Source organism: Polistes dominula, unplaced genomic scaffold (assembly GCF_049000335.1).
Source record: "Polistes dominula isolate Pdom_NZ unplaced genomic scaffold, Pdom_raw_medaka contig_79, whole genome shotgun sequence".
Classification (NCBI taxonomy): domain Eukaryota; kingdom Metazoa; phylum Arthropoda; class Insecta; order Hymenoptera; family Vespidae; genus Polistes; species Polistes dominula.
The window spans coordinates 1,086,847-1,105,054 of record NW_028300916.1 but is presented as its reverse complement, the minus strand read 5'-3'; the positions used below and the strand labels follow the sequence as shown (position 1 = coordinate 1,105,054).

General features: G+C 32.3%; 1 protein-coding gene across 3 annotated transcripts in view; it reads left to right on the top strand.

Annotated features, from left to right (window-relative positions):
* Pgant2 (polypeptide N-acetylgalactosaminyltransferase 2) overlaps positions 1–18,208 on the top strand; it is a 120,829-nt gene that overhangs the window by 93,320 nt on the left and 9,301 nt on the right. For all 3 annotated transcript variants that reach the window (XM_089170546.1, XM_015335984.2, XM_089170547.1), the window contains 2 exons: positions 2,222–2,391; positions 2,972–3,091. In XM_089170546.1, the coding sequence (XP_089026672.1) occupies positions 2,222–2,391; positions 2,972–3,091 (290 nt within the window). The remainder of the gene's footprint in view (positions 1–2,221; positions 2,392–2,971; positions 3,092–18,208) is intronic.

Below are 18,208 nucleotides of genomic sequence, written 5' to 3'. Positions count from 1 at the left end.
CTAATTGCTTTCGCATGAGCGAGCGATTTAGTTTCACAATCGAACCCTTTCACCCATTATCTTCGTCAACGTTCATTCGTTCAAACCCCAGATAATGGGAACATTGATCAACCAAATGATAAAGGGAATCTAGAAAGTGCACTGCTCTTTTGGACCAATCAAATAAATGAAAAGAAATCAAAATATTTGATAAATTATCAACGAAATTTCTTCTTTTGACTTCTTTCTTTCTTTTTGAAATTAATTATTTTAATTTTTTTCCTTTTTTTGTTCTTCTTGTCATTTACAGAGATTCGATTTTTAATGAATCCTTTGATGAATGAAAAGTGGAATTTAAAAGGGTCAAATAGTTTTTATATGCTAATATACCGATAACTCAGATACATATTATTACATGTCAGATTCAGGAGTATCTAGAAGGATGTAATTTATGTTCATCTTCAAATACAATAAATAACTAAGGAACTGATATGTTAATTGGATTAATTGAAAAAGATTTATAAAAGATAGGTGCTAAATTTTAGTATATTTTGTTAGATAAATGTTCAAAGATAACAATTGGAATCTAATTAGAGTACAAGGCATTGCTGATGATTTGATACACATCTAAAATAGATTATTTATAAAGTATAAATGTAAATTTGGTATTAACACAAGATGGGAACGTTATGATCATTAGCACGTAAGGGATAAGTAAGCAGACTGACACGGGGTGTATCAAACTACTGAAAGTTCTAGGCTGAAGTTTAGTCGATCGATAAGCGATAACCGTGGAAGGCGATGCGCGTAGCACTCGGATACGTTGTCGAATTATCTCAATTAACGTCGTTAGCCGACCAACGCGAACCGACGAATCCGACACACACAACACAGCCAGCTGCACCAAATTGCACTCTGCTGTAACGAGGCGCAAACACGAAAGCGTCGTCGCGCGACAATGACGAATTAATGCACGCTTCAAGACCGCGGTCTACTTAATCGACCGTACACACACACACTATTTTCCATTAACGCAGGCACTACGGTTTGTTTAATTATGCTACGACTCTAATAAATATTACTACTTTTCAACATGATCTTAGAACATTAATGAGACGAAACTTCACAAATGCTAGTCGTTTAATCGCTCTTTCATCGTTATTTTCACCAGTTATCTATGATTGACGAGTATACTCGTTAATTTATTAGACAATGTCTAGGGAAAGTATGTATTTATTATATATTAATGTATATTAATGTTAATTGAGATAAGTATAAAAGAAAATCTTTTGTGTTTTTTTTTTATTGATAGGATGAGAGTGATCGTCGTCGACACGATGGGAAAGTTTTACGATCGAAACTTGTATAATTTTGTCGTTCTAACGAAAGCTTTTGACGATAGCATATTATGATTCAAAGTTTTTATTCGACAAGGAACGAAGAAGAATCATCGGTTCGTCCATGAAGTTTCGTTGGGTTTCGAAGTTTATCAAGTTTTATCCGAGAGAACGCACTCCGATTTCGAACGTCACGTGGAACCGGATGCAACAGCTTGCTGCGCACGGTCGAACCGGCTGCGTTTCCGATTTAATACGATTCCTGAGCCGTGAATAAATATTTCATCACTGCCAAGTTATTTCACACTTCGTTCGTCTTCTTTATCTCAATATATTATATACATATCTCTCTTTTTATTCATATTTTGAATTATTTCGAAAGAAATTGAAAATCAAAGAAAAGAATTCTTATAATCGTATTGATAATTTGGTTAACATATCTACATAAAATGTTAAATAATTTTTCAGATGGAATTTTCTTGTCAAATGTATTATCTCCAACGAGAATAAGTCAAGATGTACATTCATTTTGTATCAGACATACTACAAATAATATAGTGCATGTGCGCGGTACCCTTATATATACATGTATAACTATAGATATCGTAGGTGTTCTCGAAGACAAACAGAGAACATGTCTCAAGGGAATCCCGATATACGAAATTCAATGACCTATATATACTCTAACATCCATTTTCCGCACAATGCTATTCTCCGCTATGGAATGTTCGCTCTCCCCGTATTGACTTAGTGTATCGATATCTATGATCGCTAGTAGTTGCTAACGTCACCCACAAGTCTGAAGATTTTACTTTTTAGCTTTTCATCTAATCGTATTATTCAAAAATTCGACTTATTATTGCATTAGTTGGAATTCTAAATGGGGTACTATTTTATTTTCGTAGAACGAAAACAGAGCATTGCGACTGAAGGAACCCGCATCCTTGGCCTTATCCGCTGGAAATTCTGGTGGTTACATGGACCCAGATGGTACCGCCATTGTGATGTCATCCGAACTATTGCCTGCTCCTACACCCGATCCAAGAGTTACGTGGAATTATTTCGACGAGCAAGGGTAAGCTCTCCAAGTTTTTCTGTAATATGTCAAACCTATATGTAGGAAGACAAAAATATTACAATATTACAAATTAAAGCCAGTAAAATCATATATAATAATATTTCGATGAAATTTATCTTCGTTTTGTAAATGTAAACATATTTTTTATTCTTTTTCTTTTTTTTTGTCATTATTCACATAGGATTCTAATTGATATTATATATTCGTGTTAAATAATTAATATAATATGAGAAATGTAAAATGTCACGTTTTAAATGGAATAAATTTGAACCTAGATAACATTCGGAAATACTATCATAAAAGCAAAACTGTCTCGCAACTCTCGAAATTATTTTCGCAACTAAATTCATCGGCCATAGTTACTGTGTGTACTACTAAAAACGGGTATACGGGTTGTGCGCGGTATTTAATACAACGCTTACAAAAAAAAGAACGTTTAACGGCAAGTTTAATCCACAATCGGAACTATGAATTATATCTCTCTGGTTGCCATACGCATACCTATGTGAATATACATATACGAGTATATGATACGTGTTTCGCGAGAATAAATTATAATATTAGGTTTTTATTGTAGATATGTTTCGAGGGGTGGTTTGCGAGCTGGTGAGGATCCATACGCAAGAAATAAATTCAATCAAGAAGCCTCGGATGGTCTTCCAAGTAATCGGGATATTCCTGATACACGTAGTGCAATGTGAGTAGTAATAATAACAATAATAATAATAAATAGTAACTCGTAAATGAAATCGAATTTATTGACAAATCCTTATGTCATTTATTTGACGATCGATTTGCAATCAACTTCAATTACATTTGTAAACGTATCTCTGTCATATTAGAAAGATCCAACAAAAGTAACAAATTATATCGTGAATAATAATAATAATAATAATAATGCAATTGATCGAAGTTAATGACGAATCGATTCGACGAAATTCAACGAACAAGAAAAATACGAAAACATTAACGATGAAAGAGAAAAATGTGAAGGGAAAATCAATTGTTAAATGTCGATCTATCAATCCTTTTATACACTATTATCAAAGTCTTCGCGAATTTTACGGAAAACAATATTCCTCTTCTGTGATCGCCAAGATCGCGGCATATCGTTGGGAATTCATGGGACCCCGTGGCAAACAGCGTTATATCGAAGCCGCCAGAAAGCAATGGCTTCGTCGAAGAAAAGCGTCAATGGCTCGTAAGAAATAGCTTCAAACGACCCTACGACCTACGACATTCTTCAAGAAACCGATAGAAAGTAAGCTTTCTCGGATGAATGAACTTTCATCAAATTGATTGACTTACTTCTTATTTGTCTCGATAATTTTTCAAATAATCAAACTCAATTTTTTTTATTTAACTTTACTTCATTGCGTGTTTGTATGTCAATACAATATTTATTAATTGAAACATTAACTCTAGGATATACCTGAAAAAATTACTGTACAAGAGTTAATATGGAAATCAAACAAAAAAAAATCAAATCGTTGAAGAAGACTATTTATATTTTTTTGTATACCATTTTATTAATCGAAACGTCCTAAAAATAATGTATTGTATAAAATTGTATCCATTGTAATATCTCGTGATTAAATATCGTCGAGTTAAATAAAATAATCAAAGGAATGAATTCTCTTCTTAAATTTGTTATAAACGAAAAAAATACTCTTTCAATTTATAGATTTTTCCCAATGTTATTGTTTCCCTTTGTATTTTACTAGCGGAAAAGTGGAATAATATCATTCATTATAAACGAACCCTCGAGACTTGTGGTAAAGTCGTATAAGTCAATTATTCAACAAGTGCAACGTCATATAGGAGAACACGCTACGCTCTGAATAAACTATTGCTTCTGTTTGTCTGGACGAATTATGGAAACAAATTTACGAAAAGCTAAAACTATGTAAGAGAGATAGAAAATGAGAAAGAGAGAAAAGAGAAAGAGTTATCATAGAATAAATCTGAAAATCGTATTATATATTATTTCTACAAAATATCGACAATGCAATATGCATCTTGTTACACGTGCACGTTTTATAAAATATTTTTAGTTAACAAAGTTACAGAGTATAGTAAAAATTTGTTCGTATTTTATAACACGATGGTATTTATCGTATCGTATTTCTAACACGATGCAAAAATATATGCATGTATGCATATGAGTATAAAATGCAGTTAACGTATGATGCAAAAAGTATTAAATACACTTGCTCAACTCGTATTACTTACATTATGTAAGTAGGGACGTTTCCTAGGTTTTTTTGATTCTCTTGAAGAGACTTTCGATCGATATTACTACTTCGTCATTTCCAACTCCGCTTTGTATTTGAGAATTCAAATGGAATCCTTGTCCTCGATTTTCCTCGACTTTCTCTACCGAAGTGTATAAGGGTTCTTCAGTCTTCTCCAGCATGATCTAATTTCCGATGTCACCCTACACGCTTGTCACGTTCCCAACGAAACTATTTCTCCTAAGCTGTGGCAATCAACAAGTAAAGAAACTCTGCTTTTGTTCTTAAATGTATGATAAAAGTTATCTCTACATAATTTTTAATACAACTACAAAAAGGTAGTTTCACTTTTTACAATTATTTGCAAAGTATCACACGAAATTGAGTAAAATACTAAAACACGTAGATACCATTAATAACGAGTTGGAAACGTAAATGACGATTCTCATTTTGAACGTCTTTCTTATGATAAAAGAAGTTCGAAAATCGTGTCACGAGGTTGCTAGGTGTCTTTAGAGGACCCCACGACAAAAGGGTGACATCTTCTGCAATACACTTGGACCGATACAATAGGACCTTCCGACATCGTTGTGTTGTGTTGAATGAAAGCTCGAGCTGTACTACTTGCATTGAGTTGTACAAGCGAATTGCGTGTACTACCTATACACAAAGGTAAGAAAATATCAAGGGAAATTGAGCATAAGTCGAATCACGAGAATCTATATCGTATATATATATATATGAGTTTGAAAAGATAGAACTTTGTGTTATCATCATCATTATTTCTATATCGAGAATGGTCGAGATAAAACTCGGTAGGACAATATCCGGGCCCTGTACTATACCAACGATTCTTTATCTCGATCATTTAGTGAACGTATTTTTCTCTCTCTCTCTCTCTCTCTTTTTATCCCTTTTTTACTTTTCTTGACTTTTCTTCTTTTTTTCTTTTACTATCTTTCTTATCTACTTCGTCCTTCTTTTTCGTCTTTTTACCTTCTATTCTTATTCTAGCAGGACAAAACGTCAAGAGGTTCTTTCTAACTCGGCAACTCGTGACAACAATATTTTTATGACGTGTTCGCGGAGATCGGCGAAGCGGCTTTGTAGCAAAGTTTCGAGCTACCGGAGATAAGTCAGAGACGAAAATCCCCAACGTAAATTTGTGAAGGTACTTTTAAAACTTCTAGGGGTAGCATTATCATCATCGGGTGGTGGAACTGCATTAAGATGAAACTTCCTCTCGAATGCCGTCAGCTTTTTAAAACTCTAAGATAAATATACGTAATCTTTGGTTTTACTCTTTAACGAGTTACGATTAATTTTTGACAACAATATTATTATCGATATTTTGTTAACGAGTAGAAGTCAAAGTATTATCAAAATAATTTGGAGTTAATCATAATTCAAATTTGTAACATTCAAGATTAATATCTAATTGAATATACTTTTATATTTGTTAAGGGAAATAATTTTTGTAGCTTTTTCCAAGAAAACATTTGAAAAGTGCATCGAATCGATGTATAAAACGTTAAATCCTATTATGAGAAAAACAAGTTTTCCTCTTTTCTATCTCGCTGTTGATCCGCCTTCACAATATCGCCGATCTCCAATGGTCCTAACTGGAAGGGACGACCGGAAATCTGTCGTCCACAGTTTCTGTCACATTCAGACTGTATATCTCCCTATAATTGGACGATGCCTTCGTCGAGCCCTTATCGGGGTTAATATTGCTCTTTCCATGGAGGAATTTAAAAAGAATCGATGAACACAACTTCGTTCCTAAAGATTCAAACTTTTGTTGAAGGGTTTCGATGGTAGGTTGGACAATGAAAGGAAGTTGGATAGCGAAAGACGATTCAGAGCTAAATATCGAAACGAACAGCTTAGAAAAGACGACGAAAAGTGCCTCTCATTGACTCTCTCTTTCTCTCTCTCTTTCTCTCTCTCTCTCTCTCTCTTTCTTTCGGTTTATTCCGATGAATGCAAACCTTTATGCCATCCTCGCTAAATACGTAACTTCAAATTGAATTAAGTTGAGCGTAGCGTAAGCTCTCGTAGCTCCTTTTATAACGAATTCAAATAGGGCAACGCTTCATTAGCCGAGTAAACGATCGATCCTCGTCGTTCTTTTAGTTTACCGAATTCTCGGATAAATTCTACCGATGAAACAAACATTTTAAACTCGCAGATTTTTAGATTCGATATATTATATATGAGTTGTTTAATTTAGATAGTGTATTAAGTCCATTTGCGCGTTGGATTTAATTTAAAAATATAAATAACAGATATGACATAGTAGAATAATATTTTTTAATTTCTAAAGGTGTTAAATTTATCAACCCAATTAGCATAATTAACATCATTTCAAAAATAATATGTTTTTGATTTTCATAATTGGACTTAGGCCATTTTCATAATACAATTTTTATACCATTCAAATGTAAAAGAACAAATGATTTATTTCTGTCACATTATTTCAAATTGGAGTATAATAAATTATTAAAAGTGAGAAACTCTCCTCTAGAGGGAAAAAAAAAACAACTTATTTGACCTTAATGTTGGTAGCAGTCGTTCCGTCGACTTACAATTAGTTTTCGCGTTCGGAAAACTCTCGCCATCGATATTCCTTTCTTTGTGAAAGTACTTTAATAAAAATAATCGAAAGAAAACCGCGATTTCTTTCGAATGAGACAACGAATAATGGATCCTCGAAGCGAAGAAGATAAAGTTTATTACCGTTAAGGACAATTCCTTCTTTATGCTCCTCTGACCGTCCTTTGCTTTACTTCACTTCGCTTCTCTTCGCTTCTCTTCGCTTTGCTTCCTTTCTATGGCTTTTTTTTATCGTTCAACCTGCTGACGCGAACTCAGAATTTTTTTTCTTCCTTTTTTTTTATATCTTTACCTTCGTAATACTTTTTTTTTTCTTTTTACAAAATCCTTCTGTCGTTTAAGAAGAAAATATTTTGCTACTTTCCGATAGTTTCTTCGTGTAATATAACTTTACATTGATTCGATTGATTATTTACGAATAATTCACAGTTTCATTTGCATTGATGAATTCTATTTATTAAAATAAAAAATATACTATATTATATTTATTAAATATACTAAAATATTAATCTTTTTGCTTACCAAAGGACCCAGACCTTTTTTGCAACTTGAGTCATTTTTCTCAATTGTTCAACTTTGGGAATTTTTTTAAACATATTTAAATTTAATTTAAAGCTATAAAACCTATATAGTCTTTTTAAGTAAGTATTAAAGAAGTCTTTAAAAAAATGTTGAAGTAAATCTGTGCAATAGTTTCTTTTTTATAACGATTTTTCTCATCCGAGTCCAAAGGACTCGGGTGTGGTAAGCGTGTTACTCCTGGAAGGGTGGTAAGCAAAGAGGTTAAATATATATATATATATTATTTATTATTTATTAAAATAAAATATACTAGGTTCATTTTAATTTAGTTTAAAATAAATAATGTTATATAAAATAAATGAGATGAACTCATTTTATTTTAAATTTTGACTTAAAACACTTTAATAATTATGAGCACATATATTGGCTATCTAGCATTATTTATTTATTTCATTTACGAAAATTGATCGGTGTATTTTCTACACTCACTGTATATACTCTAATTTAGATTTAGAGTCAATTATACGTTTAATAACATTCATTGTTTAACGGATTCTATTGGAATGAATTTTCCCGTGAAGAAAATGCCAAATAACTAATTGGAACGTAGGAAAGACGAAAGTGTATATAATTTGGTAGGATTTTAATTGGAAAATTACGAGTAATTAAGAACTGTCGTGAATAATTTGCCTCTTCAAAAGTTTCGATTTAAAGAAAAAAGTAAAAAGAAAAAAGAAAAAAAAAGAAATAAATAAATGGAAGAGATTTTGGTAATGTTTGTAAGATCGAAGAGAAAAAGGTGAGAATTCGTAGCGTTCATTTGGAACGTGAGAAGTATTCGCATAGAAAGTTCACTCGACAAGTTTCCTCCTTTGGACAAAGCTCGGTCGAGAGATAAGATAAACGAAAAGACGATCCTGACGAGTAAACCCCTTTCTTTCCTTTCTTTTTCTTTACTCTCTTTTTTTTTCTTCTCCTCTTGCACACCTTTCTCAGATACTAGGTGGAGGATCGAGTCTCTGTTTAGATGTGCTCGAGGGAGATTAAAAAATGCTAAAGTCGAGTAATCTTCAATGGATGAATACAAACAAACAAACAAACAAATAAAAAAAAAAAATAATAATGGAAAAGAAATACAGCGTATTTCGGGCATTTCGTCGAATAGAGGCATTTGCAAAAAAAAAAAAACAAAAAAAAATTTTTCAACCTTTCGCCAGAGGGGAAAAATATATTTTGTATTTTTATTTAACACGAGAGAGAGAGAGAGAGAGAGAGAGAGAGAGAGAGGGATAAAAAAAAAAAGAAGAAAGAATGAGAGGCACTTGCAGAGCCTTTTTCGACGATACGTCCCATGCTTTTCATCTATACGTAGAAAGAACAAAAACAAAAAAATATGATGCAAAAAGCGACGCTCGATGCATCCCGCACGATATGTATGCAAATACAATGGTTTGCACCTGGAAAACTAAACCCACCTTTCTTCCATCATTCCGTCTCCTCACCATGCCTACCGAATAATTATGTTTGTTTTCCATTTAAGTTGTTTGCACCACTATTTGCATCACTACCAAACTGAGACGTTTCACGCTTCTCTTCTTCCTTATAACTAAAATTTATTTTAATACTATATCGAATAGATAATATAATATATTAATTATTTATAATTAATTAAAATTAACTTTTATATATATAATTAAATAATATAAATTATATATAATATGTAAATTAAATATAATATAATATAATCTTTAATATAGAATTATTGTTTTTATATATTATTTTATTATTTAATTTATGTATTATATTACTATTAACATATATAAAGGTATCAAATTTATTACCTTAATTAGCATAATTAACATTATCTAAGAAATAATATATTTTTGATCTCTATGATTAAACTTAGGCTACTTTCACTTTATAATATAATATATTAATTATGTATAATTTAATAAAATTAATTTATATATATATAATTAAATAGTATAATATATAAATTAAATATAATATAATATAATCTCTAATATAGAATTATTTTAGATATTATTTTATTATTTAATTTATATATTATATTACTATTAACATATATAAAGGTATCAAATTTATTACCTTAATTAACATAATTAACATTATCTAAGAAATAATATATTTTTGATCTCTAATATTAGACTTAGGTCACTTTCACTTTATACAAATTAAAAAAAAAAGGAATAATATATATTATAATCTTTTGTCTTCTCTTAACAATGTTCGATTATTATTACATAGTAAAATCGTCTCACGAGTAATCAAACAAACAAAAGGAGATAGAGAAAGAGAAAAAGAAGTGTTTGGTAAGAGAAAGATGTGATTCGTCTCGGGGAAAGTACTCTCGATCCATGTACCTATCTTGAAAGACAAGAAAGGATTCCGGCAAAAGAGAAGAGAAAGAGAAAAGATCGGTAGGTGCACGTACGCGTAGACGATCCCACGGAATCGAGAAGGAATGCCTTTCGTGGATGCTGACGAGCATGGATTAAGAGCACGGCCGACTACTTTCTCAGGAATATAAATCGTTTCGACTTGATCGAGAAGAGATACCTAAGTATATACTTACTTACGTGCTTCTCTACTAAAACCCAACCGAGCCAACGTTATTATCGCTACAAATATCACGACCTTTCTTTCCTCTTCCTCGTTTGAAATAAAAAAACAAACAGACAAAAAATCCAATCTTTTTGCTCGTTCTCTTCCTGACTTTCTTCCTATCCTCGAGATATTTATTGGCCAATCTTTTATTACTTAGATGTACAAATGTTGATCTGCTTTTGTTGAAGTGAAAATTTCTTTAGAATGAAGATTATTTGAAAAAAGCGAACGAAAATTCATGATAACGGTAACGAAACGATGAAACGTAGGTTTTGTTGTTCAAAACGGTGCTTCGTAGTCCCTACTCCTGTCTACTAAGTGTTGTAGATGTGTGTGTTTGTATGCAACTGCATACTACGAAGCAAAGTTTTTATTATAAATATATTATGATATGTTTCAGTTTTGGAGAAAAAAAATGTCCAATTAGTTATAAAAAAGGTTTTTATTTCAATTTTCAACAGAGTTATTAATTTTCAAACAATTTTTTGTTGCAAGTAGGGTAATTTTTTCGATGCTCTTTAACAAAAAAGTTTGATGATGAATATCTTTTGAACGCTTAATTTAATCGTCAAAACATAAGACACCATTTTTATAGAGCAGTTAATTTCCTACAAAAATTTGTATTGTACATTTTATAATAGTCATTTATTGTCGAGTTATAAAATTCATAAACAAAAATGAAATTTGTCTGAAAGTAATCAAACTTAAATCTTCAATATCATTCAAATGGTGAGGTTTACGGAAAAAATATAAGATACCTTTTTTGTAGAGCATTAAATTTCCTACAAAATTTGTCTAAAACATTTTTCTGTACAATCAATTAATGATGAGGTATGAATTTTATTCTATTGGACTGAGAAAAAAAATAAAAAACTGCGATGCGGAGAGGATCTTCCTATTAAAATTAAGGACTCATATTTAGTGAGAATTTTTTGAAGGTGTCTAGCAACCCATTTTTCCGTGTCACTTGTAAAAAAAAAAATAATTGATTTTTTTGTCCCACCCTAATACACATCCTTCTTATAGAGTTGCCCTGCTGATCCTTACGAATATTTAAACGATATTTTTATATTTTATTATTTTCGATAAATAAAATATAATTATATAATATAACCATAATACTCTAGTCGCATAGTTGATATTTCTACTTTTCGCTTCTTCACGTTACGGTGCGCCGACAGTCGAATTTTGGGCCTGTCGAGAAACTAAACAGAAACGGGCTGGGCGACGAACGTGTTAAGTATGCATTATCGCGTGTATAACTAGTATTCTAAAAATGGAAATAAAACTATAGACGAGAATACTGAATTAAAAAGAAGAATCCTTTTTTTTTTTTTTTTTTTACTTTGAACGAATTTACGATCCATTTTCTTGTAATTTATTCGAGAAAGTCGTGAAAAGACGAACACTCGAGAATTCTTTAACGAGAAATGAAGTATAACTCTTTTTCTTTTTCTTCTTCTTCTTGCAGTTCGAGGAAAAGCGATAATAGTCGGTGGCCAGGGATACAAGGATTACGAGGTGGGACGTAAATCCAAAGGAGAAAATAATTGGCTAGCGATATTCTATTTTTTCTATCTTGTTTTTTTTTTTTCTTTATCGTTCGGCATCGATATCGTGCGTCAGGTGCTCTGTTACCGCCGTAAACGCTAGGGAAATTAGTTTAGTCTCCGAGAAGAGAGAAAAACGAAAACGAATAAGAAAGAAGGATGAAGAGGAAGAAAAAAAAAATGCTAAGAGAAAAGTATGAACGAGAAAAGAGAGAGAGAGAGAGAGAGAGAGAGAGAGAAAGAAAGAAAGAACTCAGGCTTGAGAGTTACCAAAAAAGGTTATCGTTACGTTAGTTTGCGCCTAGGTATACGTGCTCGTTTAAGTATTCACGTCGAAAAATAAAAAATAAAACGAAAAAAAAAACAGGGTAACAAGGTGGTCCAAAAGTTTTTGATTTTAAAAAGCCCCCTTTTATGTTTTATTCATCAAAAAGCGAACTTTTCCAGGTAATAGGATGATGCACAGGACGGTGCACAGCTGACGTTTTATGCACGATGATGGTAAAGGCAATCGATCGAAATAGTAAATGAACGAACGTTTCTCCTCGTTTAAATTAGAATCATTTATTTTCCTTGATATTGAATAATATTTTCTAAAGTTTTTTTTGTTTTTTTTTTTTCCTGACACGTTGCAATTGATGATGTCTGTGTTTTTACGTAAAACTTATAATATAATATAATATAATATAATAGTTTATTCGTCAGTATACTATAATAATGTTTTCAATTATATTTTTCACCATCCACATTAATTTTCTCATTTTGTCGTGTCAATGAAAAAATTGACAACGCTTAGGATTATTTTGTCGCATTTCACATTTCACATTTCACATTTTACAAATGTGAAGCATCATTCGAATAGAAAGAAAAAGTAAAGTCACGAGAGCAAACGTTACTTTCGCGACTCGCGATTGTGTCCCATGTTCAGAGAAACGTCGTTTTACTCTATCACAAAAGTGCAAATGTAAAATGGTATGGAGAAAGGGGCTGAAAACGAGGTAAGAAAGGGAAAGACTAAGGTAAGAGAGGTTGCAAGAGGTCGAAGAACGTTATTGCACCACCTTCGGAGAAATTACGAGAAACGACGGAATATCTGAATGAACAGAGAAAGAGAAAGAGAAAGAGAGGGAAAGGGGAAATGGGTAAAAGCACGATAGGGACGAAGAAGCAACGAACTACGTTGTTCTCAAAAACTTATACGAAATTAGATTTTAAATTCAGCCCTTTTCTATCCGTAATATTCTCTTTTCTAAAGCGACCCTTTAAATTGTAAGAAAATAGAAATGCAAGTAGTAATAGTAGTAGTAGTAGTAGTAGTAGTAGTAGTCACGATTCTTCTTTTCGAAATTTACAGCAACGTAACGCGTAGGACAAACAGAAAGAAAGAACGGTTATTTTTTTTTTCTTTTTCTATTTGCGTAAAGAAAGAAAATGTTGAGAGAGGGAGAGAGAAAAATCTTTTCGAGATTCTGTACACTTTTCGTTTCCCTCAAGACGATGCATTTTCGTCTTTGAGCGTAAAAATAATGAGAAACGCTAACGCGAGCTTTACGAGGGACGCGAAGTCGTTTTATAATGTATATGTATGTATGTACATAAATGAACATACATTTCGTACATATGTAAATATACATATATATATATATACATAGATAGAGGATAGATAGAAGCTCTGAAGAAAAATCGAGACATTTTGCTATGTTTTTGGATATTAAGGGACCTACTCTCTGTACATACTTACGTAGACGCGTTGAATATCGTTAATATTAATGTCTTCTACGATCGAAGCTTTGACGTTGGAACGAGTAGAATTAATCGATCGTATCCATGTATAATGTAATACGTTGAACAGTCTCGACAGAAGGATCCAAAGGCATATTGGCTTTGATAGCTCCGTGTAAACGTGACATAACTTCGAACGAGTGATCACGTGACACAGTTTTACGAAAACAACCTTTCGTTTTATCTCGAGAACCCAAATGAAATTTGTCTAACCGTTGTATGATAGAAACTGTCGTCAATTCTTTTTCTCTCTCTTTTTGCCGCATTATTATTTTTTTTTTTCGAGAAAAACCAACAAATTTGAAAGGGCCAATGCAATTTCCCAAAATTATTACGTCGTTGCGATTCGTGAGTCCAGCTTAACGAGATTACCATTTCAAACAAAATCACCATTGGGTTTAGCGTTGACGAGCCGAACGGTGAATTCTGAAAAAAATGAATTTTTCCATTTTCAACTCACTCAAGCGTACCGTCCATTATTCTCTCTTTCTCTCTCTCTCTCTCTCTCTCTCTCTCTCTTTGTTTTCCCCTTTATATCCTTCTCTCTACACTCTTTGAATGTTGGATAAGAGGCTTTTGTGAATAGCCGACGATCAACGACCAATCAATAGAGAGACAAGTAAATGTGTTGTCGACTCCTATCTACGACTTACTGTCGTTTACCATCTGATTTACATAATTAATCGTACTACGTTGGTACGATCAAATATTTTTACGAAGAAACCAAATACCAACGTTATTTTAACGTGATTGTGTGAAACGAAGGAAAAAAATAAAATTCGAATAAGTAACATAATTGGCACCGATAGAATTCAGAATGTGCGTAATATTGGGACTTTGATCAAGGGGTCCGCGCTCAGGGACGAGAACACTGGTAGGATTTAATATTTGCAGCAATGAACTTTCGAATTCCTAATGCCAATTAAATACTAATAATATAGTTAATAGAATTTTCGAGCTTGAAGATAATTTAATTGAAATTTAACCACAATGTGTTTCCCTTTTACGAAGAGTTGTGAGTCGAAATGAACGGACTTCCGTGAGAATATCGATATCACGATCCGAATTTCAATATCGTCGTGGCCACGCCATCGTGACTATTCACACGCGGTACCGACAACGAGCGGATGAGAGAAAAACCAAAATAGGAAGAGAGAAATACCAGGGGGACGAATTTGCATACTATGATTTCGAACAAATCCAATATTTCTAGAATGAGGGCATAAAGTTGAATGATCAAGAGGTAGAACTGAGTTTATTCTCTATTATTTTATTAATCAAATTTTATTTTTTAATGAAGTTATTTTTCGTTTAATTATTTTACCTATTGTTAATAGGTAAGTACATTTTCTTTTGAGTCTCTTTAAATGAATAATGGAAGAGAGAGAGAGAGAGAGAAAGAGAGAGAGAGACATAAAGTGAAAAGTAAAAAACAAATATTAAGTTACATTCAAGTAAAATGGGCCAAGTGGATAAACGTACCGTATAAACAAAAATTCAAGCAACTTAGCACGTTAGTCGTGCCAAGTCAAACATTTGCCATTTCGGCTGAATGCCATACCAAGGAAGCATCTTTCCCTTTGCTACAATCTCGTCGTAGGATAAATTAATTTGTAAACGAGCGATATATAAGCCAAACGATTCAACACTGTCATCGTCGCACTGTCGTCGCACTGTCGTCGCACACTTCTCCCAAATTCCAAAACCACGATCATTCATAATCATCGATTCAACCATGCGATGTATTTCTTGATTAAAATACAAAATATGGTGATTCGGATGGGAAACGTAGCTTAAAAATGGTACAAGATACAAGAAAAATAATTTTGTTAAAACCGAGAGAAAAACGGCCAGGATCTGTCCGTCTCTCGTATATAAAAATGATGAAAATATGACGAATTCAATTATTTCATAGAATGGTCGCACAGAGTTTACCGGTTGGCCAATTTCAGCGTACCTAAATAAATGTAAAAATCTGAAAATTGTACCGAGAGATAGGGTACATTCATGTATTCTATATACACACCGAACGCGTACACGTACTATATGTATATATATATATATATATATATATATATATATATATACTACATACTATATATATATATATATACGAGTATAGCTGAATTCAGACAGATTTATGCGTACTGCCTTCGTATTTTTATTGCAAGCCCCAGTCGGGCTGAATAGGGTTATAAGTCACGCGTTACGAGCTACGTTCGATATAATCTCGCGTGCGAAGAAGAATAGAACTTTATTCGAATAATGCAAATAAAGGTGAAGAATAATTAAGCTAACGCAAACGTCTCGCGTTATTCCACAAGAACAATATGGTAACAACGTAAAACGATATGACGTATCAAAAGCAGATAGAATGTCAAATGAATAGTGGAATCTATAGTAAAACCCGATATATGCGATCAAAATTTAATGGTATGTTAATCGTTGCTACTTCCAATTATTTCACAAGTATACTTTCAAATATATGTGAGAAATATTTTACATTAGAAATTATTGTGATATTATAATGTATAATATAATATATTTCGAGAGAAATATTTCATATTAAATTAAATGGAATTTCAAAGGATGTAGGATCCTTTTTAATGAAACTCGCATGATCAATTTGCATTTTCGAATTGCGCTGGTCAGTTGGCAATTCTTTTTAACGTGTCCAATACAATTTGGCATAGTCGTCTGACGACATTCCTAACAAGGTCGTTCATCATAAATTCAGTTTTTAAATTTAAAAATAGGACTCTTTCGCTGATTAATTCAAATGAGAAATAGTCTTTTCGAAGTGTTATTTGTAATTTGTAATTCGTCTTATTTTTTTCTCTTTTTTTTTCTACAAAAAGAAACGATAATATTTTAACGCTATTATAGATAGACACGTTAAAGCTTTCTAAAAATTATATCCGCGTTCAAAGTCCATAAAAGAGAGAATTCTTGTTTCTCTTCGTATGTCCTGATCGATTAAAATTCCAATCTTAAAAAAGATTTGTTTGACATACAAATTTTATCAATAAAAACAGGTTTGAGTATATTTCAAATTTTATAATTCAGTTAAACTGTGTTAAACTGTGTATGTGTGTACTGCAGAAGAATGATATATATCTGACACGATTAATTACATGAAACGTATAAATAATATAGAAAAATGAGCAATAAGTAAAATAGGAACACGTTTAAATTGAAACATGTCTGGTTGAAAGCTTAAAAGAATGATGACTGAGAAGAGAAGAATGAACAGAGGTTAAAAGCTAATTGAAAGAACAGTATCTCAGTTGTTCTGCTTATTTCTACATACTTCACCCATTAGTCGGTGTCTATATTCCAATATTTTTATTTTTATTCTATTAAGAATCTTTGTCGTCAATTTATAAACACATTGACCTGCGTGGTGGTTCAGTGTCCGTTCAATTTATTGCTGTTTTTCATACACCAATCTTCTTCAAGCACCGGAAAATGTAAAATATACATAAATAAGTATAAAATTTATTGTTCATATAAGTGTACACGTTTTATTACTATAATAATAATATGCATATGTGCTTGTACTGCTGATAAATATACTTACATTAAAATCTTTATGAAAAGAACAGTCAATTTTGTAAGAACAAGCGTGACTCCTTATGCTCCGTTGAGCTCAGGCAGAATCAAAACAATGATACTCCTAACAAAGTGCATTCGAGATCTTACTTCTCAACTTGACTTGTTCTAGCACTTACGTTACGAACGTTAAACTAACTAAGTAAATTCGAGTCGGTATAGGAGTTGAATCATATAGGCATGCATACGAAGGAAAGACAGAATAGCTCCAAGTTCGTGAAGTAGAGTTTGCCAAGGGGCCTTCGGTAATTTGCATAACGTCGCAAATACATAATATAGAGGATAATCCTTAATAACTTCTCTAACGGGAACAATCTGCTTATCATTGACAGATAAACTAATCGAATTCTATCTAACTCGATATATTTACGTATTAGTATGTAATAGGTACTATTTGTTATTATTATTAGTAGTATTCTCTCTCATTTTGCAAAATAAATTCATTGAGTAATTCGTTTAAATACAAAGATAAGAATTTCGAAAATGAATTGTAAATTTATTAAAAGTTAGTTTCATTCTAATTGGAATACCCGTGCTATTATCGTTAGATATAAATTTTAATTGGAAAAAAAGGCATTCTCCTTTATTCTAACATTTCTAACGACAAGGAAAATGACGAAACGTATGGCTCCGTTTTGGAGGAAATGCTTTGGTTGGGATGCTGCATGCACACACATATGTCGAGCACGTATATTCCGCTAAGAGAAAAGTTTTTCTGTCTGTTCCGTGCATTTGCTACTGTGGATTGCAGCTGTTGGTGCAGCAAACGAAAGAGAGTGAGAAAAGGTATGAAGGGAAAAGTTTTCTAGGCATTTTCGCGTTGAGAAAAGCCGCAAGAGCTACGATTGCAAAGTGTCGAGTACTTTGCAA